Below are 16,956 nucleotides of genomic sequence, written 5' to 3' on the forward strand. Positions count from 1 at the left end.
TTTTTCTGGGGGGGGGAATGGACTGAGTTATCAAGGGAAGGAATGGACTTAGTTATTAGAGGAAGATCGCAGGACCAGTGTGGAGCGAGGCCATGGGACACGGGGAGGACCTGAGTGGAGCCAGGCAGTACAGGACCAGAGGGCATGGGAGGACCCGAGTGGAGCCAGGCAGTACAGGACCAGAGGGCATAGGAGGACCCAAGTGGAGCCAGGCAGTACAGGACCAGAAAGCATGGAGGGGAAGAGCAGATGGTGTCGAAGAGAGCAGGAAACAGCAGCTATCGGCGGGTGTACACCAGAGGGAGCCAGAGGCCCAGGGCAGGGTAGCAGCACAGAGTGGCCATTGCAGCAGCAGTTCCAGAGCAAGCCAGCCAGCCAGCCAGCCAGCCAGTGATGAGGGTGGGACAGGGCACAGAAGTATCTTCTAGCTTCCAGATTTAAAACAAGGCGTTGGTTTGTATATTGGGTATAGGTATCTCCAACATTCATGGGCATTTAGTTTTAATAGTTTATACAACCAACTGCTTTAGAATACAATGTCTCGCACAGCTCTCTCTTCCTCTTTTCAGGCAAGCCGTGTAAAGCGTTTTGTACCGTGGTCATCACTCCTGTTGTACGCTGACATGTGTGGTGGTGTCTGCTGTGATGAATGCCTTGGTAGTGTGCTGGCGAGAGGAACATCTTATCGGACTTCTCTACTCCCCGCAATCAGAAGTAGTACCCCCAGCCGGAGAGAGAAAGAGGCAGTCCGTTGTTGTTCGATAGGTCTTCCCCCAAGAAGTTTTCAGCATTGGAGTGTGAGAGTGGATGTTCTCCTGTGGGCCCGATTGATGTGTGTTTACAACCCTGCAGTGCTTCAGCAGTGCTTCAGTGGTGCAGATCAACTACATCTACCTCTTAACCTGAGCAGTGAGTTAATGCATGAAATGTACATGTGGGTGTAACTATCCTGTACATGAACTCTTCATAGCCTGTGCTGTATGGTACATAGTAATAATTCCAATCAAAGTAATTTGTATTAATAGTAACGTAGTTGATCTTTGATAGTAAAGATTTTTGGGGAAGGGGAGGGGGGGCTTTAAAGCGTGTTTCGAGTTCTTCTTTTCACAGGCCTGGTTCCCTAAAGCTGATCATCGAAAGAATCCCCCTGTGCTAGCAACTTGGTACACGTTGAGCTCATCTTATTTACTCTAGTGCTAAGGATTGGGATCATGTGCATCCACTGCGCTTTAGAGATGTAGGAAGGTATTTGGTATTATTAGATCCATCATTAGATTTATTCTACAGTATTTGTAAATGGGTTTCATGCACATCTTTTGGGTAATGGGAGGGTGGGTTGTGGGGCGTTAATCAGTCTCTTCCTAGACTTCACAGCTCCTTATCCAACGTGAAATGGCTTGAATAGGGAACATCACGGGCCCCCCCAACAAGATTCAAGTGGACACTTTGCCTCGCAGGATAGCAACGTCAAACGTAGTCTCCTGATGTAGCAAGAAGCTTTGTTTTCCCAGGGAGTGCGGTAACAAGTTTCTTTATTAGTCATTGTAATTCTGTAGTCTCCAAGATGCTTTGTGGGGTTGGGAGGGGGCTGTGTATTTGTGACTCTTACAGATTAAATTTTATCGCCCGCCCTTCAAAAGTCCACATTCAAGTCCCTATCTACAGCTCGTAAGGAAGGATCCCCTCGCGTTCAGGCCTGTGGTATTTAAATGCTTCCTATGCAAAATGGCTTCAGTCTTTTATGAATTGTTTAGTCAGTGTCGTCCTCATTATAGAAGTTGTACTTCTACATGACTGTATTTGTAGTTTTGTACTGCTTCATTGTATTTGGGACGGGTATTGTGTGGGGAGAGGCTTTTTCCTTTGCATTTTTCAGTGTGCTGTGTCCTGTGCGCTTTCCAATACCCGAGACCTCAGGAACTCTCCTAACTCATTGTATGTACAAGTTTCCTTGCGCATCGATCATCACGTAAGGTCACTAAATGTGTTCACATTTCTCTTTAACATTCATTGTCTGGCCTAAAAGCCTCCATTAATTCCTTTGCAATTAGTTACTGTGCCTTGTATTGACAATACAATGAGTGAACTATCTGTAAAGGATTTTCTTATTGCATAATAAATGCATAGCTTGTTGTGATTGAATACAGTTTTGGTATGCATTTGTTCTTTTTGGGGGCTTGTGGGGGAGCTTTTCTTGTGCTTTTTCAGGTATGACTAAAGCTTGGAGCTTTGTAGAGCACGGATGTGACCTGGGCTCGAATGACATCATTTTCAAAGTGGAAATTGAAGGCAGATAAGTTGAATCCATCAAACATTAATGTTGGAAAGCAGGAAATTCTTAGCCCTAGTCACGTATCTTGAATGGGCTCAACTGCCATAACTGTTCTTGAAATGAAAGCAACTTGCTATACTTGACTGTAGAAATAGCACTGCTGTGCTTTCTTAACAAGAGTCTCTTGTGATAACGGGAAGATTTGATGGACCTTCATTGATTCTCACGTTATCTGCAGTAAAGCATTTGGGTAAGGATAACAATAGTCAGTTCTACGATACTGTGAGGGGTGGGAGCGGGCACAGGGGTGTTTCTTGTCTGCCTCTTTGATCTTACAGAACAGTCCAAAGGAAGAATGCAGTCTACCTAGGACAACAGGAATCATCCTGCCTTTTTGAAATGAACCAACATGCAGTTTGAACAAATGGAGCCAGGTTGTTTTTGACATTTAATGATCAAAAATTAGCTTTCAGCTACTAGCCCTTGCGCAACTGTGCAAGTGGCAGGTTGGTCATATTAAATTACTGTCATTTGCGCAACTGTGCAAACTTGTCCAAATTGAAGTAGCTGAAGAAAGCTGTGCATGGTGCAGCTTTAATTTGGTCTAAAATGCAGCGCAAATGTGTTGCTTTAGTTTATATTGTGCATTGGTTTTGGTTGGGCGTATCCCTACACTTCTCTTCACAGAAAGCAGTATGCAAGACTGATTCAAGCATGTGAAGTCCTCTAAACCCGGAGCATGTAGTAAGATGTTGGCTTGATTTGTCAAATATAAACCTTTTGCTGTTAGGTAGTTTACAAGGTGACATCTTGGAACTGGCTTTATGTTAACCTGAAATAATCAGTAACGATGCTTTACTAGCATATTCCTCTTTGGCCACAGGGCACTATTGCTTTGCATCTTAAATCATAAGATGAGTAGAACCCGAATCTTTGAGTATTGTGTGGTGGGTGTGTTGTGTAGATCACTCTTTGTTTCAGATCATTTTCGTCTGTCCACTTCGATCTCGCCTGCCTCTGAATGCAAACCCATCTGTGGAAGCTGTCAGCGAATATGAGTGTGGTCCCTGAATGAAGTTCCAACTCCCTGTGCGCTTGAGCTTAAATCTGAACCCCTGACGTCCTTCGCAGAAGCACTGCTGTTTGTGTGTGCCTTTTTTTCTTTTCCCTTTGGTTTCTCAGGTCAAATTGCCTAAAATGTCTATTTATCATCTGGGATGGCCTAACCTGTGATGGAACACTGAGAATCCAGTCACATTAAGAACAAGAGCTGCAAGCTTGTCTCGCTAATACTGCATCACTTCAATGCCATGGGTGCTAAGTTAAGTAATTTCGGTTCCCTTGATTTTTTTTTTTTTTTTTTTTTTTCCCTTTAACATACCATGGCTTTAATGTGTAACTTGACATGTTGCATGCACATCAGCTCTGCATAACATTTTATTCGTAATGTACATTCTTTATGATGTACAGACATGAAGTCGTCCAACATTGCAGTAGTATTTGGTCTGGGGTTTTTCTTTGGGGGTGGGGGCAACACTCTTCTTTCTCCTTTTCAGATTTCTTGTTCAGCTAAACTTGCTACTGAGCCAGGTGGTTTTTAAACTGCTGCAGGGAGTCATGGGATGACTTGTAACAGCCAGCTTCTAGGTACTGTCTTGTAATACTGTGAAGAATTGAGGATCACTGGAGAATAGCTGTGGTAAATGCTGCTATGCCATTTGTGGTAAACAAAAACCATGTTGACATACATTGTCAAATTGGATGAGTATTGGTATTTTACTATGGGGGTTTGTATGGGAGGGGTGGGGGTGGGAGACTTAAATTGTCTGTCTCTTTTTCCCCATTACAGTCATAGGCAAGAAGGCCTTCACTGTTCGTATGACCCTCATCCTGCTGAATTGCAAAGAAAAAAGGCTTTGAGTATCACCAGGATTGCTGGTATTGTGGTTTTCATATGGATAACAGGATATCATGGAATCAGTCATACACCAATAGTGTCGTTGTGGGGGATGCTGGGGAATGGGAAACAGTTGTCTTCTAGTTTCAGCCCCGTGATGGCGAGAAATCCCCATGTGGTGACAGGATAATAGAGCAGCCAGGTGTTACAGGGCTTTCTTTTCCTGGGGGAACAAACCTCTGGTTTTGTTCCTCCAGGTTTTGCTTTTGCCCTTTTTACAGCAACAACAAAAAAGCAAAAGACTCCGGTGGTGGCACTCCTGACATTGTCGGGACAGGGTTCAATTCCCTGCGGTGTCTTGCTTTTTTTGGGAAGACAAGGACAATATGAAATGGTCATGTTAACCCTCTGGGGTCGACGCACGCGCCGGCGCGTTTTGACGCATCATTTCCTGATAAGGCCGAAACAAACTTGAATTACTCCGTCACGTCTGATCGTACAGATAAAAGAAGTATATCATTCAAATCTGTAAAGGGTCTAGTTTTAGTGGTATACCATCATAATAACAACAAAACGTTGTGCTTTTTTTAAATAAAGAAAGCCGACAGGGTGCGCTCTCGGACTTTTCTGTCTCTGCCATTTCTCTTCACAGACGCGTAAATAAAACCACCAGAATCTCAGCGAATACTTGGCTCATAAAAATAAGAATTATATGGCTAGAAAGCTTGAAATGTTTTCTTTTGACTGAAACAATTCAAGTCAAAAACAAATCATCACTTTTTATTTAATCCGTATGAACGTAAGGAGAAGTCCGTTTTTTCCTGTCTCATCTCATTACAGGTAATGCGGTCCCGCCTTGTACACTGTCCACTGTTCACATGTAAATAATCTCAGGTGAACCAGGTAAATATGTGCACGCCCCCGAGAAATGACACAAAATATCAAACTTCATCATAGAATTTACTCACTTTTTCGGCCCGTTTGGATGATGGCGCGTTACGCACGTGAAGCGGCGCTCCTTACATTCCTCACAGAGACAAATAGTTTAGCTTGTCCTCAGAGTAAAAACACTGATTTTAACTCAAATGAGGATCGTTTGGCTCCTCATTGTTGTATTGTACAGCACTAATCCGTCCCATCTACATTGACTGAAAGGCTCATTATGCGTGGCTTTGTCTGGACGTTCAGTGCGTCTTTTGTGTTCTCAGGTAAATCACATGACTATTCATCCTCAGACACACCCTCTTGCATATGGCTTTTCTGGACAAAAAGTGTCTTAGAAAATTTAAATCAGTGTATTGTTTACTGTGAATGTGTGAACAAGATGACATTCACAGCACTCTGAAGTAAACACTTTAGCCTACAACGTGCAGGTCTCCAAAGTCTTGTGAACCAATGTTCTGTTTGTTTTTTATGGTCTTATTTCAGTGAGTAAAAAATTGTAGTTTTTCACTAGCCATGCATAAACACTTTTTTCTCAAAAACACAATAATGTATAAACTTGCTGCTCACATATTATTGTAGCCAATTTTGTGCTGATTACAGTGTTATTAGACTTTAGACATTAATATGTTTAAAAAACACTGAAAAAAGCACAAATGTCAGGACATGTCAAAATTTGTCCAGGCCCCAAAAACCCCCTCAGACCCCAGAGGGTTAAGGTCACTTTCCAATTATAATTCTTAATGATGTTAGGTTAGCATATTGACATACAGTACCAGCACAGAAACGAATTAATTATCAAAAGCAAGCCACTAAGACGGGCAATTGAGACAAGTCAACATTGTAATGTTGTTTTTTGTGTTTTTTTTTTCTTGGTGTGAATTTCTGATTTTAAATTTTGTAAGATTGTGTAAATGATCAATAAAACATTGTATTATCCTAGTGTTTCTTTCATCTTTTTGCTTTTCAGTTAATGATTTCAAAATATATACATACAGAGTATCATGAGTGAAAAAGGTTTGACATTTAACACGTTCCATTTTATATTATACTAATTCAGGCCCAAATCATGGTCAAGTTATTTTATTGCTAGAAATTAGTCTGCTACAGCTGAACAGTACTGTCAATTACTGTATGTATCAATCATCTCCTGACAGAATAAGCCTTATGTTCTGGTTTAAGGGTTTGTAAAAGATGAGCTTTCACAAACCCTTTCAGCTTTTTAAAATGTTGCTTTTAGTGGACACTGCACATGCTTGATGTAGTTTTGTAGAAATAATGTCAACCTGTCTCAAGTAAAACAAAAGGTATTTGCAAAACATGAATTATGAACCAAAATCAAAACTGGTTCAAATGCATGTTAAATAATTTCAGAGGTGTCACACAGAGCATGACTGAATTAACCCACTAAAGGACAGTGGGGCAAAACAAAGATCTCTTTCTTTAAGTTTAACTAGAGGTTGAGTCATGGCAACTGGACTTTCTGCTCTTTAAAGATGAAACGTTTTGCCACCCATCCAAGTGGCTTCATCAGTCTGAGAGAGTTTGAAGTACATACTTAAAAGCCTGAAATATTTTTAGTAGTGCATAGTCCAAGAGAAATCTTTAAGCAAATCACCACAAACCGAGTTAATTGTCTTTGCTACCTGTTGCCCGCTTAGCCATGTCAATAAATCATCTGATAATTCATAATTTACATAAAATTTCCTTTGAGATTGACTTGAACTTCCATGTGGTGTACAATTTATTTTCTTCAGAAATACCAATTGGCATTGTTACAAAGAAAAATCCTGTTCGTGTGGTTTTCATCATCAATCAATTGTTTCACCAAAAAATAAAAATTAAAAAATCCCCAGGTTCTGACTTGAACTACATTAGACGGGACTTATTCTAAAGTTTTGCCACTGCCGCTAGTTCTGAACACTGACATCAACCTATTGCGGAACCAACGTGCGGAAACAAAGTTCCCACGGAGCCATTTTACATCCGTGCTTTGTGCTAGCTAGCCTCTCCTGGAAGTTTGTTTTAGTGCTGTCGCTGTGTGTGTGTGTTTGATGAGGCGTGGGTGAAAGAGGAGATGTGGTCCTTTTTCGCTAGGGATCCAGTTAAAGACTTCGCTTATGAAATTCTACCAGACACCCAAGAAAAGTCTGGAATATGGACTCTACACCGGGGGAAGCGAAAGGTAAAAGCGGCTCGATGCCCGGCTAACGGTTAGCATTAGCTCGTCATAAAGGCCTGTCTGGTTTCTGCGTTGATTTGGCCTCTAGACACGATGTCCGATGTTACTCTGGTGTTGTTACATGTCAGGCTTGTCAGCATATTTGGGGTCTTCCTTGCAGAACTGATGTGAGCTCTGATTTATATTTTATTTCTATTTTCTTCCTGTCATTTCATTTTCGGCTCGGGCTTTGTTTACGCAGACACGTATTTCTCGCCACGTCACCCGAACAGTTATAATAATCACACCCGTGTTCAATCACTGTGACAACGTCTTTTTCTCTCCTCGATGATATTACAGTCACACAGCCCGAGTGATTTCACTGTCTCTGATTTGACACATAAACACACAACACCCACCTTTATTGTGGTAATTTTTTTTTAACGTGGTCCTCCACTACCTGTCCCCTCAGACCAGCGGGGAGCCGGTGTCCGTGTTTGTGTACGAGGTGGCACAGGGCACGGAGCAGCAGACCCAGCTGGCCAAGGCTGCCTTCAAGCGGATGAAGACCCTGCGTCACCCTAACATCCTGGCCTATGTGGACGGATTAGAGGTGTGTTTATTTGCATCTGCTGTCATCAGCTCTAGACACGCCGTCATTGTCCCTAATGTCTTTGAGCTTGTTTAGTGAAATGTTGTCTCATCTCCACCATCTGCTTTTTTTTCCTGCATGTTTACGTTCAGGTAGAGGTGAGTGTGAATATATCACATCGTAGGTTTTTGAACAATAGTGAGCAGTGTAATGCATAATGTCAACTGAGTCTTACACTATTTTTTTCATTCTTTTTGTTGCTTTAAAATTAATATAATTAAATGATAAATGATATGACACTGTAGATATTGATACCACAACTGTTAGACAAGTTGTGTTGTAATATTAGTATATTTTACACTTGTACTTCAAGCATCTATAATGTGACTTTTAAGTAGAATCAGGGGCGATTTTAGACCCTTTTTAGTGGTGCTAAATTGCATCTCAGTACCCCACCACCACCCCCACTCCCCCCCAAAAATACAGATAATTATTGATCATTAGGCCTGTTATTAGCTAATGTCCGATTTCGCAAAAATGTTAATTTTGTGAACTTGTTTCGTAATCTGCCGGGCATGTAAAAGCAACGTAGAATAAGAAGTTAGTGGTGGATTTCAAACACAGTCGCTGCCTGTTCTGGTTCATTATTAGTGTGACCTAGAAAGTGTGTGGTTACAGCTCCTTGGTGTGAATATTGTCAAACAACGTTACCTGACTTAGCTGTGCACCTGCCAGCTAATGAGCTATTGTAACTGATGCACTTTATTATTTTACTGTAAGTGCTATCAAACTGCAATAGCATGTAGTATTTATAAACCTGTAATTATCATTGAATCCAGGCATTACCCTCATAAACCCTCAATAACTGGAAATCTGTTCTTCCATAGATGGATATACATTTTTTTCCAAAGAAAACAACCAGGTTCAGGTGAGGAAATGACATTACCAAGTGCATTGCTCATAGCAACCCAGTATTCAATTAGAATAATCTTATAAATCAATATGGATCAATTCGCACCACTTATTAGATTATGTGGCTGGGTGTTAGGTTTGCTCTTTGGTTGATAACACAAAGAAGGAGAGGGGAGGACAGGGATGGAGACAGGGGGAGAGAGCAGGTTCTAGTCATCAGATAGACCCCTGGGAGAGAGGCCCTGTATAAATGACACTATCTCCTTCAGGGCTGAGCACCCCTAAAAGTCTGATACTACAATCGCCCCTGAGTAGAATCAGCTTAAAATTACAAATAACAAGGGAAACATACTACTAGCAATGTCTTGTTCATTACTTGTGTTACACTTTGTTTGTTGGTTGCATATTTATAATAATTCTGATAACACTTACAACTGATCACACTGCCTGAAACCGACCAGGGACTGGGCATTTCCCCAGTTCTTTTAGCTTTAACCAGCATTAAATGTCTCTGTCTGGACAAAGTTGCATTGTTTTTTGATTTGCTATAGCTGACCAAGTCCTGGTAATGATTCAGTATTGTTTTTTTCCTTTTCATTAGAAATCTGTGCTCAAATAATACACTTTCATAGAAAAAAAATAGCAACAGAATAGTAGTCCAAGTTTTCTGGTTGTTACAGACAGAGAAGAGTCTGTACCTAGTCACAGAGCAGGTGACCCCCCTGGCAGTCCATCTAAAGGCCCAGGCAGACAGAGGTGGAGCTGGGGAACTGGAGGTCTCCTGGGGACTGCACCAGATAGTGGTAAGGGCATGACACTGTTACATCTGATACTTTGAAGGAAGCCAAATGTATGCCTTTTCTGTCAGCTATAAGACTTCTGTCACTGTCTAACCCTTTACTCAACTTGTGTTCTTGGCCTCCTCCAGAAAGCTCTGAGTTTTCTGATCAACGACTGCCACTTGCTCCATAACAACCTGGGTGTATGGGCTGTTTTTGTGGATCGAGCTGGAGAGTGGAAGCTCGGGGGCCTTGAACATGTGGTTCCTGAGCAGGGTGACCCAAGCGGAGTCTCACTCCCTGCACCAAAGACTGTTTATCCAGACATGGAGAAATATGACCCACCAGAGACGCCCAACAGTGGTGGAGAGAAATGGTGAGAGGCAGATGTCAAGAACGTAAACTCAGAAATATCATATCAGTCAGAAATATCATAGTATGTTATACAGGAAGAAAACTGGAGCAACAGTAGATTTTGGAGGAAGTGCAGAAATGACATAAGGTTCATAATAGGACTCAGATACCTAAGTGATGATGATATTAAACCTCACCCTGGTTAATGTTTAGTTTTTTTTTGTAAAAACCTTGTAGTGAACTGTATGTATATTTGGAGCAGGGCAGGGGAGGTGTGGCGACTAGGCTGCTTGATCTGGGAGGTGTTCAATGGACCATTACCTCGCACTTCCTCCCTGCGTTCTCTGGGAAAGGTATGTCTCCCTAACTGACAGATTATTATTTACTTTGCAATAAATAGCTTGATTTTCACCAAATTAACAAAGAACTATTGTCAAATGAAATTTGGTGAATTCTTCTGTTCTTGCCAAGTTGCTTTCTAACAAGGAACTTAACCTACACTTACATTTCAGGTTTAGCTACAGTAAATTTTGGTATGTGACATGGAGAAATGGTGCTTTCCTCTCTGTGCCCACAGATCCCTAAAGCCCTGATCCCTAATTACTGTGAGCTGGTGGGAGCCAACCCCAGGGCCCGACCGAACCCAGCCCGCTTTCTGCAAAACTGTAGAAACCCTGGGGGATTCCTCAGCAACAGCTTTGTGGACAGCAACCTTTTCCTGGAGGAGATACAGGTGCACAGACTCACACACATACAGTTGATCACATATAACAATGTTGTTTGTATTAGAGCTGCAATAAAGTTCCACTAGTCACAGCCCAAAGATTAAAGTGTTGAGATATAAACCTCAGGTATTGTGGAACTGTTCTGCGTGTAGATGTTTTAATTTGGTGAACTGTGTTTCATAGACCCTTTAGTAACTGAGAAACCCAAGTCGTAATGTTACAGCATTATACATTATTATGGTGTATAATACAATATGTAACAGTAGAATTTAAGGTTTCTCCCTAAAATGGGCTGGTCTAGATCAAGGAGCCAGCCGAGAAGCAGCAGTTCTTCCAGGATCTGAGTGACAATCTGGACTCATTCCCTGAAGACTTCTGTAAACACAAGGTCCTGCCTCAGCTGCTCACCGCCTTTGAGTTTGGCAATGCAGGTGCTGTCGTCCTCACGCCGCTCTTCAAGGTGTGTCCTTACATCCCTGGGAAACTGTATCTCCAAGCATCTCTGATCATTTCCCCCTTAAAAACATTACCAAAACCATTTTCAAAGTCAAAGTAAGACATGGTTATACATAAAAATGTGATTGTATGTTATTATTTTAATGCCTCATGTCTGGCTCCATTTGGGCGTTGCACCTCTACCCACAGATTTTGAATCCCTCTGATTTCAGTTTTTCTGTCTATCTGCCAGGTGGGGAAGTTCCTGTCAGCAGAAGAGTACCAGCAGAAGATCATCCCTGTTATCGTGAAGATGTTTTCCTCCACAGACCGAGCTATGCGGATACGACTTTTGCAGCAGGTACCACTCAGCACTCTACTACTTTAAAAAAAAAAGTTATTTCATCTTCTATTTTTTACAAATTTGTGCTGCAGATCTGACATTGCTTCTTCTCTGTCTCAGATGGAGCAGTTTATTCAGTATCTGAACGAGGCCGCGGTCAACTCCCAGATTTTCCCTCACGTTGTTCACGGCTTCACAGACACCAACCCTGCTATTAGAGAACAGACTGTTAAGGTAGTTTGGAAGTTTAGAGGTGTTCTTACATATAACTCTGTATTCCATATTGCCAGCTTGCTGTAGCTATAACCCTTCTCCCCCACTCTAGTCCATGTTGCTAATGGCCCCCAAGCTGAACGAGACCAACCTGAACCAGGAGCTGATGCGTCACTTCGCCCGGCTGCAGGCCAGAGACGAACAAGGCCCAATCCGGTGCAACACCACAGTCTGCCTGGGCAAGATCGCCTCCTACCTCAACGCAGGGGTAACAAACACACAAATACACAATATAGTGCTGCACGTAATTGATTTATGGCGAAGTTAATTTAAAGAATCAGTTTGAATGGAAGAATTTGGTTCTATTTCTATTCACAGACTCGACAGCGAGTTCTGATTTCTGCCTTCTCACGAGCCACTAAAGACCCTTTCCCAGCTTCACGATCCGCTGGTGTGCTCGGCTTCGCAGCTACACACAATTACTACAGCGTAACGGAGATTGCTGCCCGCATCCTGCCCACTCTCTGTACCATCACTGTTGACCCTGATAAGAGTGTCAGGGACCAGGTACTGATAAACATTTGTGGATACATGATGTTTCTTATGGTTTTGATGCTTGACTGAAGTCAGTAATGGGATATATGTGTTCTTATGTATTACCTCATTGCACTCGACACATCTGGCATGTTGTTTGCTCTGAGCTGCAGAATAAGGCCAGAAGGAAAACATTTTTGCCTCTGTGGGATTCTGAGGTTGATTGTTATATAAGGAGTAGTTGCTACTGTCGTATATATGAGCAGAATAAGTGAGCACAGTGGTGCCTGGTCGCTTAAACCACAGCTTCTAGTTAGTTGATTATTTAATAGAAGATAGTGGCAGTTTCTAAGTGCAAAAGTTGAACAAGCTTTGATCAGTGCCTTGACAGCATATCAATACAATATGTCTAGCTACGAACAGTACGCTGGTCAATACAGGCTCATGACCCCATTGGTAAGGTTTAAACACTGTACTATTGACGATTTCAGAAAGATTGAAATGGATGGATGGAACAAGGAAGACAATGATCAGCTTTAGAGTCGATTTTGCTTGTGATACTAGTTGTTTTTACTCAAGATTTATCATCTGTTTCCTGCTTATTTAGTCTTGTTTACTGATGTTTAATCTCTTAAGATTGTTTTCATCTCTGGAATGTGCTCCTACCTTTCTCTGTGTCAGGCATTTAAAGCCATCAAGAGTTTCCTTTCCAAGCTGGAGACTGTGTCAGAAGACCCCACCAAGCTGGCTGATATAGGTATGTTAATATCTTTCCCTCTACATTCACTGCTCATTCAGCAAAGAAACCAATGACTGCATGTTGCATTTTGGAGAAAAGAAAACAAATACTGATTCAAACATTAATAGCAGAGTACACACATTTTTGAAGTTGTGAAGTTAGAAAGTACTGAACTAAATTCTCTCCTGTCCTTCCTACAGAAAAGGATGTAGCGTCGTCTGCACAGCCTGCAGGTGCCTCATCAAGCTGGGCCGGCTGGGCTGTGACTGGCATGTCCTCCCTAACTTCTAAGTTAATTCGCAATGCTCCAGGGACAGAGGGGGGCGCAGCAACTGAGGGCAGCAGGCCTGCCAATGCCACCAGCCCTCCAAGTCCCACTGACGCACCTGAAACTGGTAGGGTTATCAGATTCGATTGGATAAAAGTCACAGACTGATAGATGTTTACACTCTGAAATTCAAATCCAGAGATTTTTTTTGACAATCTCCTAGACCTGCTCTTTGAAACCTTATCTATTGTTTTTCTTTCTCTCATAGGTTCTGAAGATAAAAATCCACAAGCCTCTCTGACTCATCAGGGTGTCTCTGGTCACGCCAACCAATCACAGGCCCTTGAAGAGATGGAAAATGAAGATGAGCCAGTAGGAGACCGCTGGGATGACGAGGACTGGGGAAGCTTGGAGGCAAGATTTCACCACTCTTCTCTAAATAAGAACGTCACTGATTACAACTGAGACGTGTGTGTGTGTGTGTGTGTGTGTGTGTGTGTGTGTGTGTGTGTGTGTGTGTTAGATTGTGGCGATACATAATTGTAATTTCAAGTATCCTCATTTGACTGTTTCCCTTGAAGGATCCAGAAAAAGCTCACACTGAGGCAGATGACTGGAACACTGACTGGTCAGGAATGGCATCATCCAAAAAGAAGGCCAGTGACAGAGGAGTAAGAGTCCTTTAATTAGGATCAGTTACGCAATAACCTTTAGTGCTAATACTACAATTTCTAAGACTGCTAATACCACCATGTCTGTACGGAGTCCAAGAAATCTTAGTTAGCATTCAGATTTTAATTAGTCTTCATTTCAGTATTTTATCATCTCTCCAATGTCTAGGTGGGCCGGTCATCGTCTGTGGCGGTGAAAAAGCAGAGCTCTGACTGGAGCAGCTCAGGCTGGGACGCTGACGACAGCTGGTCCAACGAGAAGGAAGGCCAGGGTCAGAGCTCTGCAGGCGAGGACGGCTGGGGCAACGACTGGGCGGAGGAGGAGGCGGACACAACCTCGTTCAATAAAACCCTCCCCCTGCCTGAAGGGGTGCGCTTAACCAGCGAGTACAACTGGGACAGCAGCGCAGCAAAGGGGGCAAGTCAGAACGATCTGTTTGCAAGTGTGTCCCAGAGAAACACAGCCAGCACTGCTGTGTCCACGGTGAGGATGGAGGGAGGCAAAAAGACAAACGTAGGAGATTCATTCAGGGTTGATTAGATTTGAGAGAAGCAGAATGTCCCTTGTAAATCCTGAAAGTTATGAAATCCATGAAAACCTTAATCATACACGTGAAAATGCTGCATCCTTATTGATTTGTTTTATATGTTTAAATTGTTCCAAGCCAGCATAGTGTCGCTATTCATGTTGTTGGTGATCAGATATAAGTAACCATCAGATTAGAGGTAAATGGATGGAAAGGGAGGTGTTAGTTTATCACATCTGAATATAGATATAAGAACCCTAGAGAATGGAGTGAAAAAAAATAAATTGAAGATCCAGTTCAGTGACTTTGTGTGTGTGTGTGTTTCATGTTTTCTTCCTGCCAGTCTGGAGACGCCTGGGGTGCTGATGCAACAGGAGACTGGGGAGCTGAGGAGAGCTGGGAGTCAGTGGATGGAAGCCAGGGTAAGTCTTTCAACTGGGCTTCCTTATCAGAAACGAGATCCTCAAGTTTCTCCAAATAAGCTACAAACAGATGGTGCATGTTGCATTTTCACCCACTGTCGCATATAATGAAAATCTGACCTTCTGCGTATGTGTTCTGCTGTGTGACTCATTAGAATCTGTCATTAACGTAATGTAATGTAATTTCTATGTCTTCAGGTTGAATGTCTTCTGTATTCAGATGCCTCAGTTTCTTACAGTATGCCTGTGCAATGACCTGCCTGTCTTTATCACTGCCAAGGTCTCAGCAAGGCTGAACTGTCGAAGAAGAAACGTGAAGAGAGGAGGAAAGAGCTGGAGGCGAAACGGGCAGAGCGCAAAGCTGCTAAAGGTCCTCTCAAACTGGGCGCACGCAAGTTGGACTAACAGGGAAGCAAATTGCAAAGACGAGGGGGAGGATGGTTAGGGAAAAACACAGACCATGATGACTTGACGCAGAGCAGTGCATGTTGGTTCAACATTCCCCATGAGAAGGACCAGAAAGAAGTGTTAATGGTGAAGAAAATACTGTGAACTGTCACTGCAGTGTAGGTGGTCTGATGGATAAGCAGAGTAAAATATTACCTCTGGACAGCATATGACCCTCAGCCTTTAAGGGACTGGCAGATGGGTGAAAACGCAACAGCCTGTTGCTTTATGAATCCATTGTTGTGGATGGAAGAGCTGAAACAAAAGACACATGAGTGGAGGGAAAACCAGGCAGCACTGCCTGCAGCAGAAACCTGAGTTTAGACAAAACATCCTGTTTTTTTTTTTTTTTTTTTTTTTTAATTCATAACTGATAAGGTTGCAGGTGTAAAGATGTATATAAATGGCACATCTTGTCTTAAATGATACAAAGAAAAGACACATTTTTGAAAAAATGAAATATATATATATCAGAATTTCAGAATCAAACATGTATTATTCAGTGTTTTAGTGCGCGCACACACACACACACACACACATGCACACACACAGTGGACATGAATGTTTTACTTCAGCTGTCACAGATTTAAGACTTAAAACCAATCCATGCATGCACTTATGTATTTGTGTGGCCATGACAAGAATTGACAAATGTACTGAGTTTACTTTGCACATACTTTATTGTCCTGAACTGGCCTGTAAAGCGAAACATGTTAGAGATCTGTAAATGAGAAACATACATGGCAGCTCGGCCATGGAATGCCATCACATTGAAGGTGTAGTGCAATGGTTTAATGTGTTTAGGAAATCACAGGAGTTTTAGTTTGACATTTTGAAGATCTATACGTTATTTTTTGGCTGTGCGCTCCTGCAGATTTCACTAAAACCTTGTGGGATCATCTGAGGAAGTAAAGATTTACACATGGGCATGGTCTGGGTAAAGAAGCTTCACTACTTTATTGTGCCTTTTATTTAATTGCAGATCTGCTCTTCAGGGTCCAAGAACTCTCAAATTTGAGAAATCTGAAATTTTCAAAAGTGGACCTGCAGTGATTTAGAGCAGCAGATTCTGTCTTTGTCTAATCTTTCAATGTGACCCCACGTCTCCTCTGTGTTGGATATGGTATTTTACAAAATGCTCTACAGATAAATCAGCTGTCACAGTCAACAGCCATCACCATTAGAAGTAATGTTTAGGGCTATCAGCTACCTATCCAGTCAGGTAAGGAACTATCCTGCATTAGTGTGAAGAAGGCTGGAAGCAATGTTTCACAGAGAATCCAAGTCATGTAGCATGTGAGCTATTGTACAATAAAAATATCTAATATAGATTGTGCTTCTTAAAATTAAAGGACTGTTTTAGATTGTCCCCTGCTGAGTAATCCTGTCTTAAACTCCAATGTAATATATGGCATTACAGTTTTAGCTCAACATTTCTAAAATCCTGTATCTTGCTTCAGTTGGACGTCAGAACAGATAGTGCCTCAGTTATTAGGAGGCACAGTTCTTAAGTCCACAAGTCATGTCGATGAAGATATTATTGGTGATACTGTCAGTGTTGTGGGATTGTTCGGGTCAAAAGATCAATGTACTTAAAATGTGTCAGTGATCATTATGTAACAGCCATAGTGATAAGAACTGCTTTACAGCCCATTAAACTCAGTTCCCATCAGCTGGAGCTTATTTTGGAGTGCACCCAAACAAACTAGTCACCTCTCAACAC

At 42.1% G+C, this 16,956-nt stretch overlaps 1 protein-coding gene across 1 annotated transcript; it reads left to right on the top strand.

The window, feature by feature from the left end:
* The first annotated feature begins 7,113 nt into the window (after window positions 1-7,113).
* Window positions 7,114-16,905, top strand: scyl1 (SCY1-like, kinase-like 1). Its single transcript, XM_026329903.2, has 18 exons — window positions 7,114-7,296; window positions 7,745-7,885; window positions 9,457-9,579; window positions 9,705-9,931; window positions 10,172-10,262; window positions 10,487-10,642; window positions 10,936-11,094; window positions 11,323-11,430; window positions 11,533-11,646; window positions 11,738-11,893; window positions 12,004-12,192; window positions 12,841-12,916; window positions 13,099-13,293; window positions 13,435-13,580; window positions 13,748-13,837; window positions 14,007-14,321; window positions 14,708-14,786; window positions 15,067-16,905. The coding sequence occupies exons 1-18, from the start codon at window positions 7,189-7,191 to the stop codon at window positions 15,189-15,191; spliced, it is 2,598 nt and encodes an 865-aa protein (XP_026185688.1). The 5' UTR covers window positions 7,114-7,188; the 3' UTR covers window positions 15,192-16,905.
* Window positions 16,906-16,956: the final 51 nt, after the last annotated feature.

Source organism: Mastacembelus armatus, chromosome 10 (genome assembly GCF_900324485.2).
Source record: "Mastacembelus armatus chromosome 10, fMasArm1.2, whole genome shotgun sequence".
Lineage (NCBI taxonomy): Eukaryota > Metazoa > Chordata > Actinopteri > Synbranchiformes > Mastacembelidae > Mastacembelus > Mastacembelus armatus.

Excerpts from the sequence above, each read along its gene's own strand:
- scyl1 (XM_026329903.2), top strand. The coding sequence starts at position 7,189 with ATGTGGTCCTTTTTCGCTAGGGATCCAGTTAAAGACTTCGCTTATGAA. Across the intron at positions 7,886-9,456 it reads CCTATGTGGACGGATTAGAG|ACAGAGAAGAGTCTGTACCT; the intron begins GTGTGTTTATTT and ends TGGTTGTTACAG. Across the intron at positions 11,647-11,737 it reads TTAGAGAACAGACTGTTAAG|TCCATGTTGCTAATGGCCCC; the intron begins GTAGTTTGGAAG and ends CCCCCACTCTAG.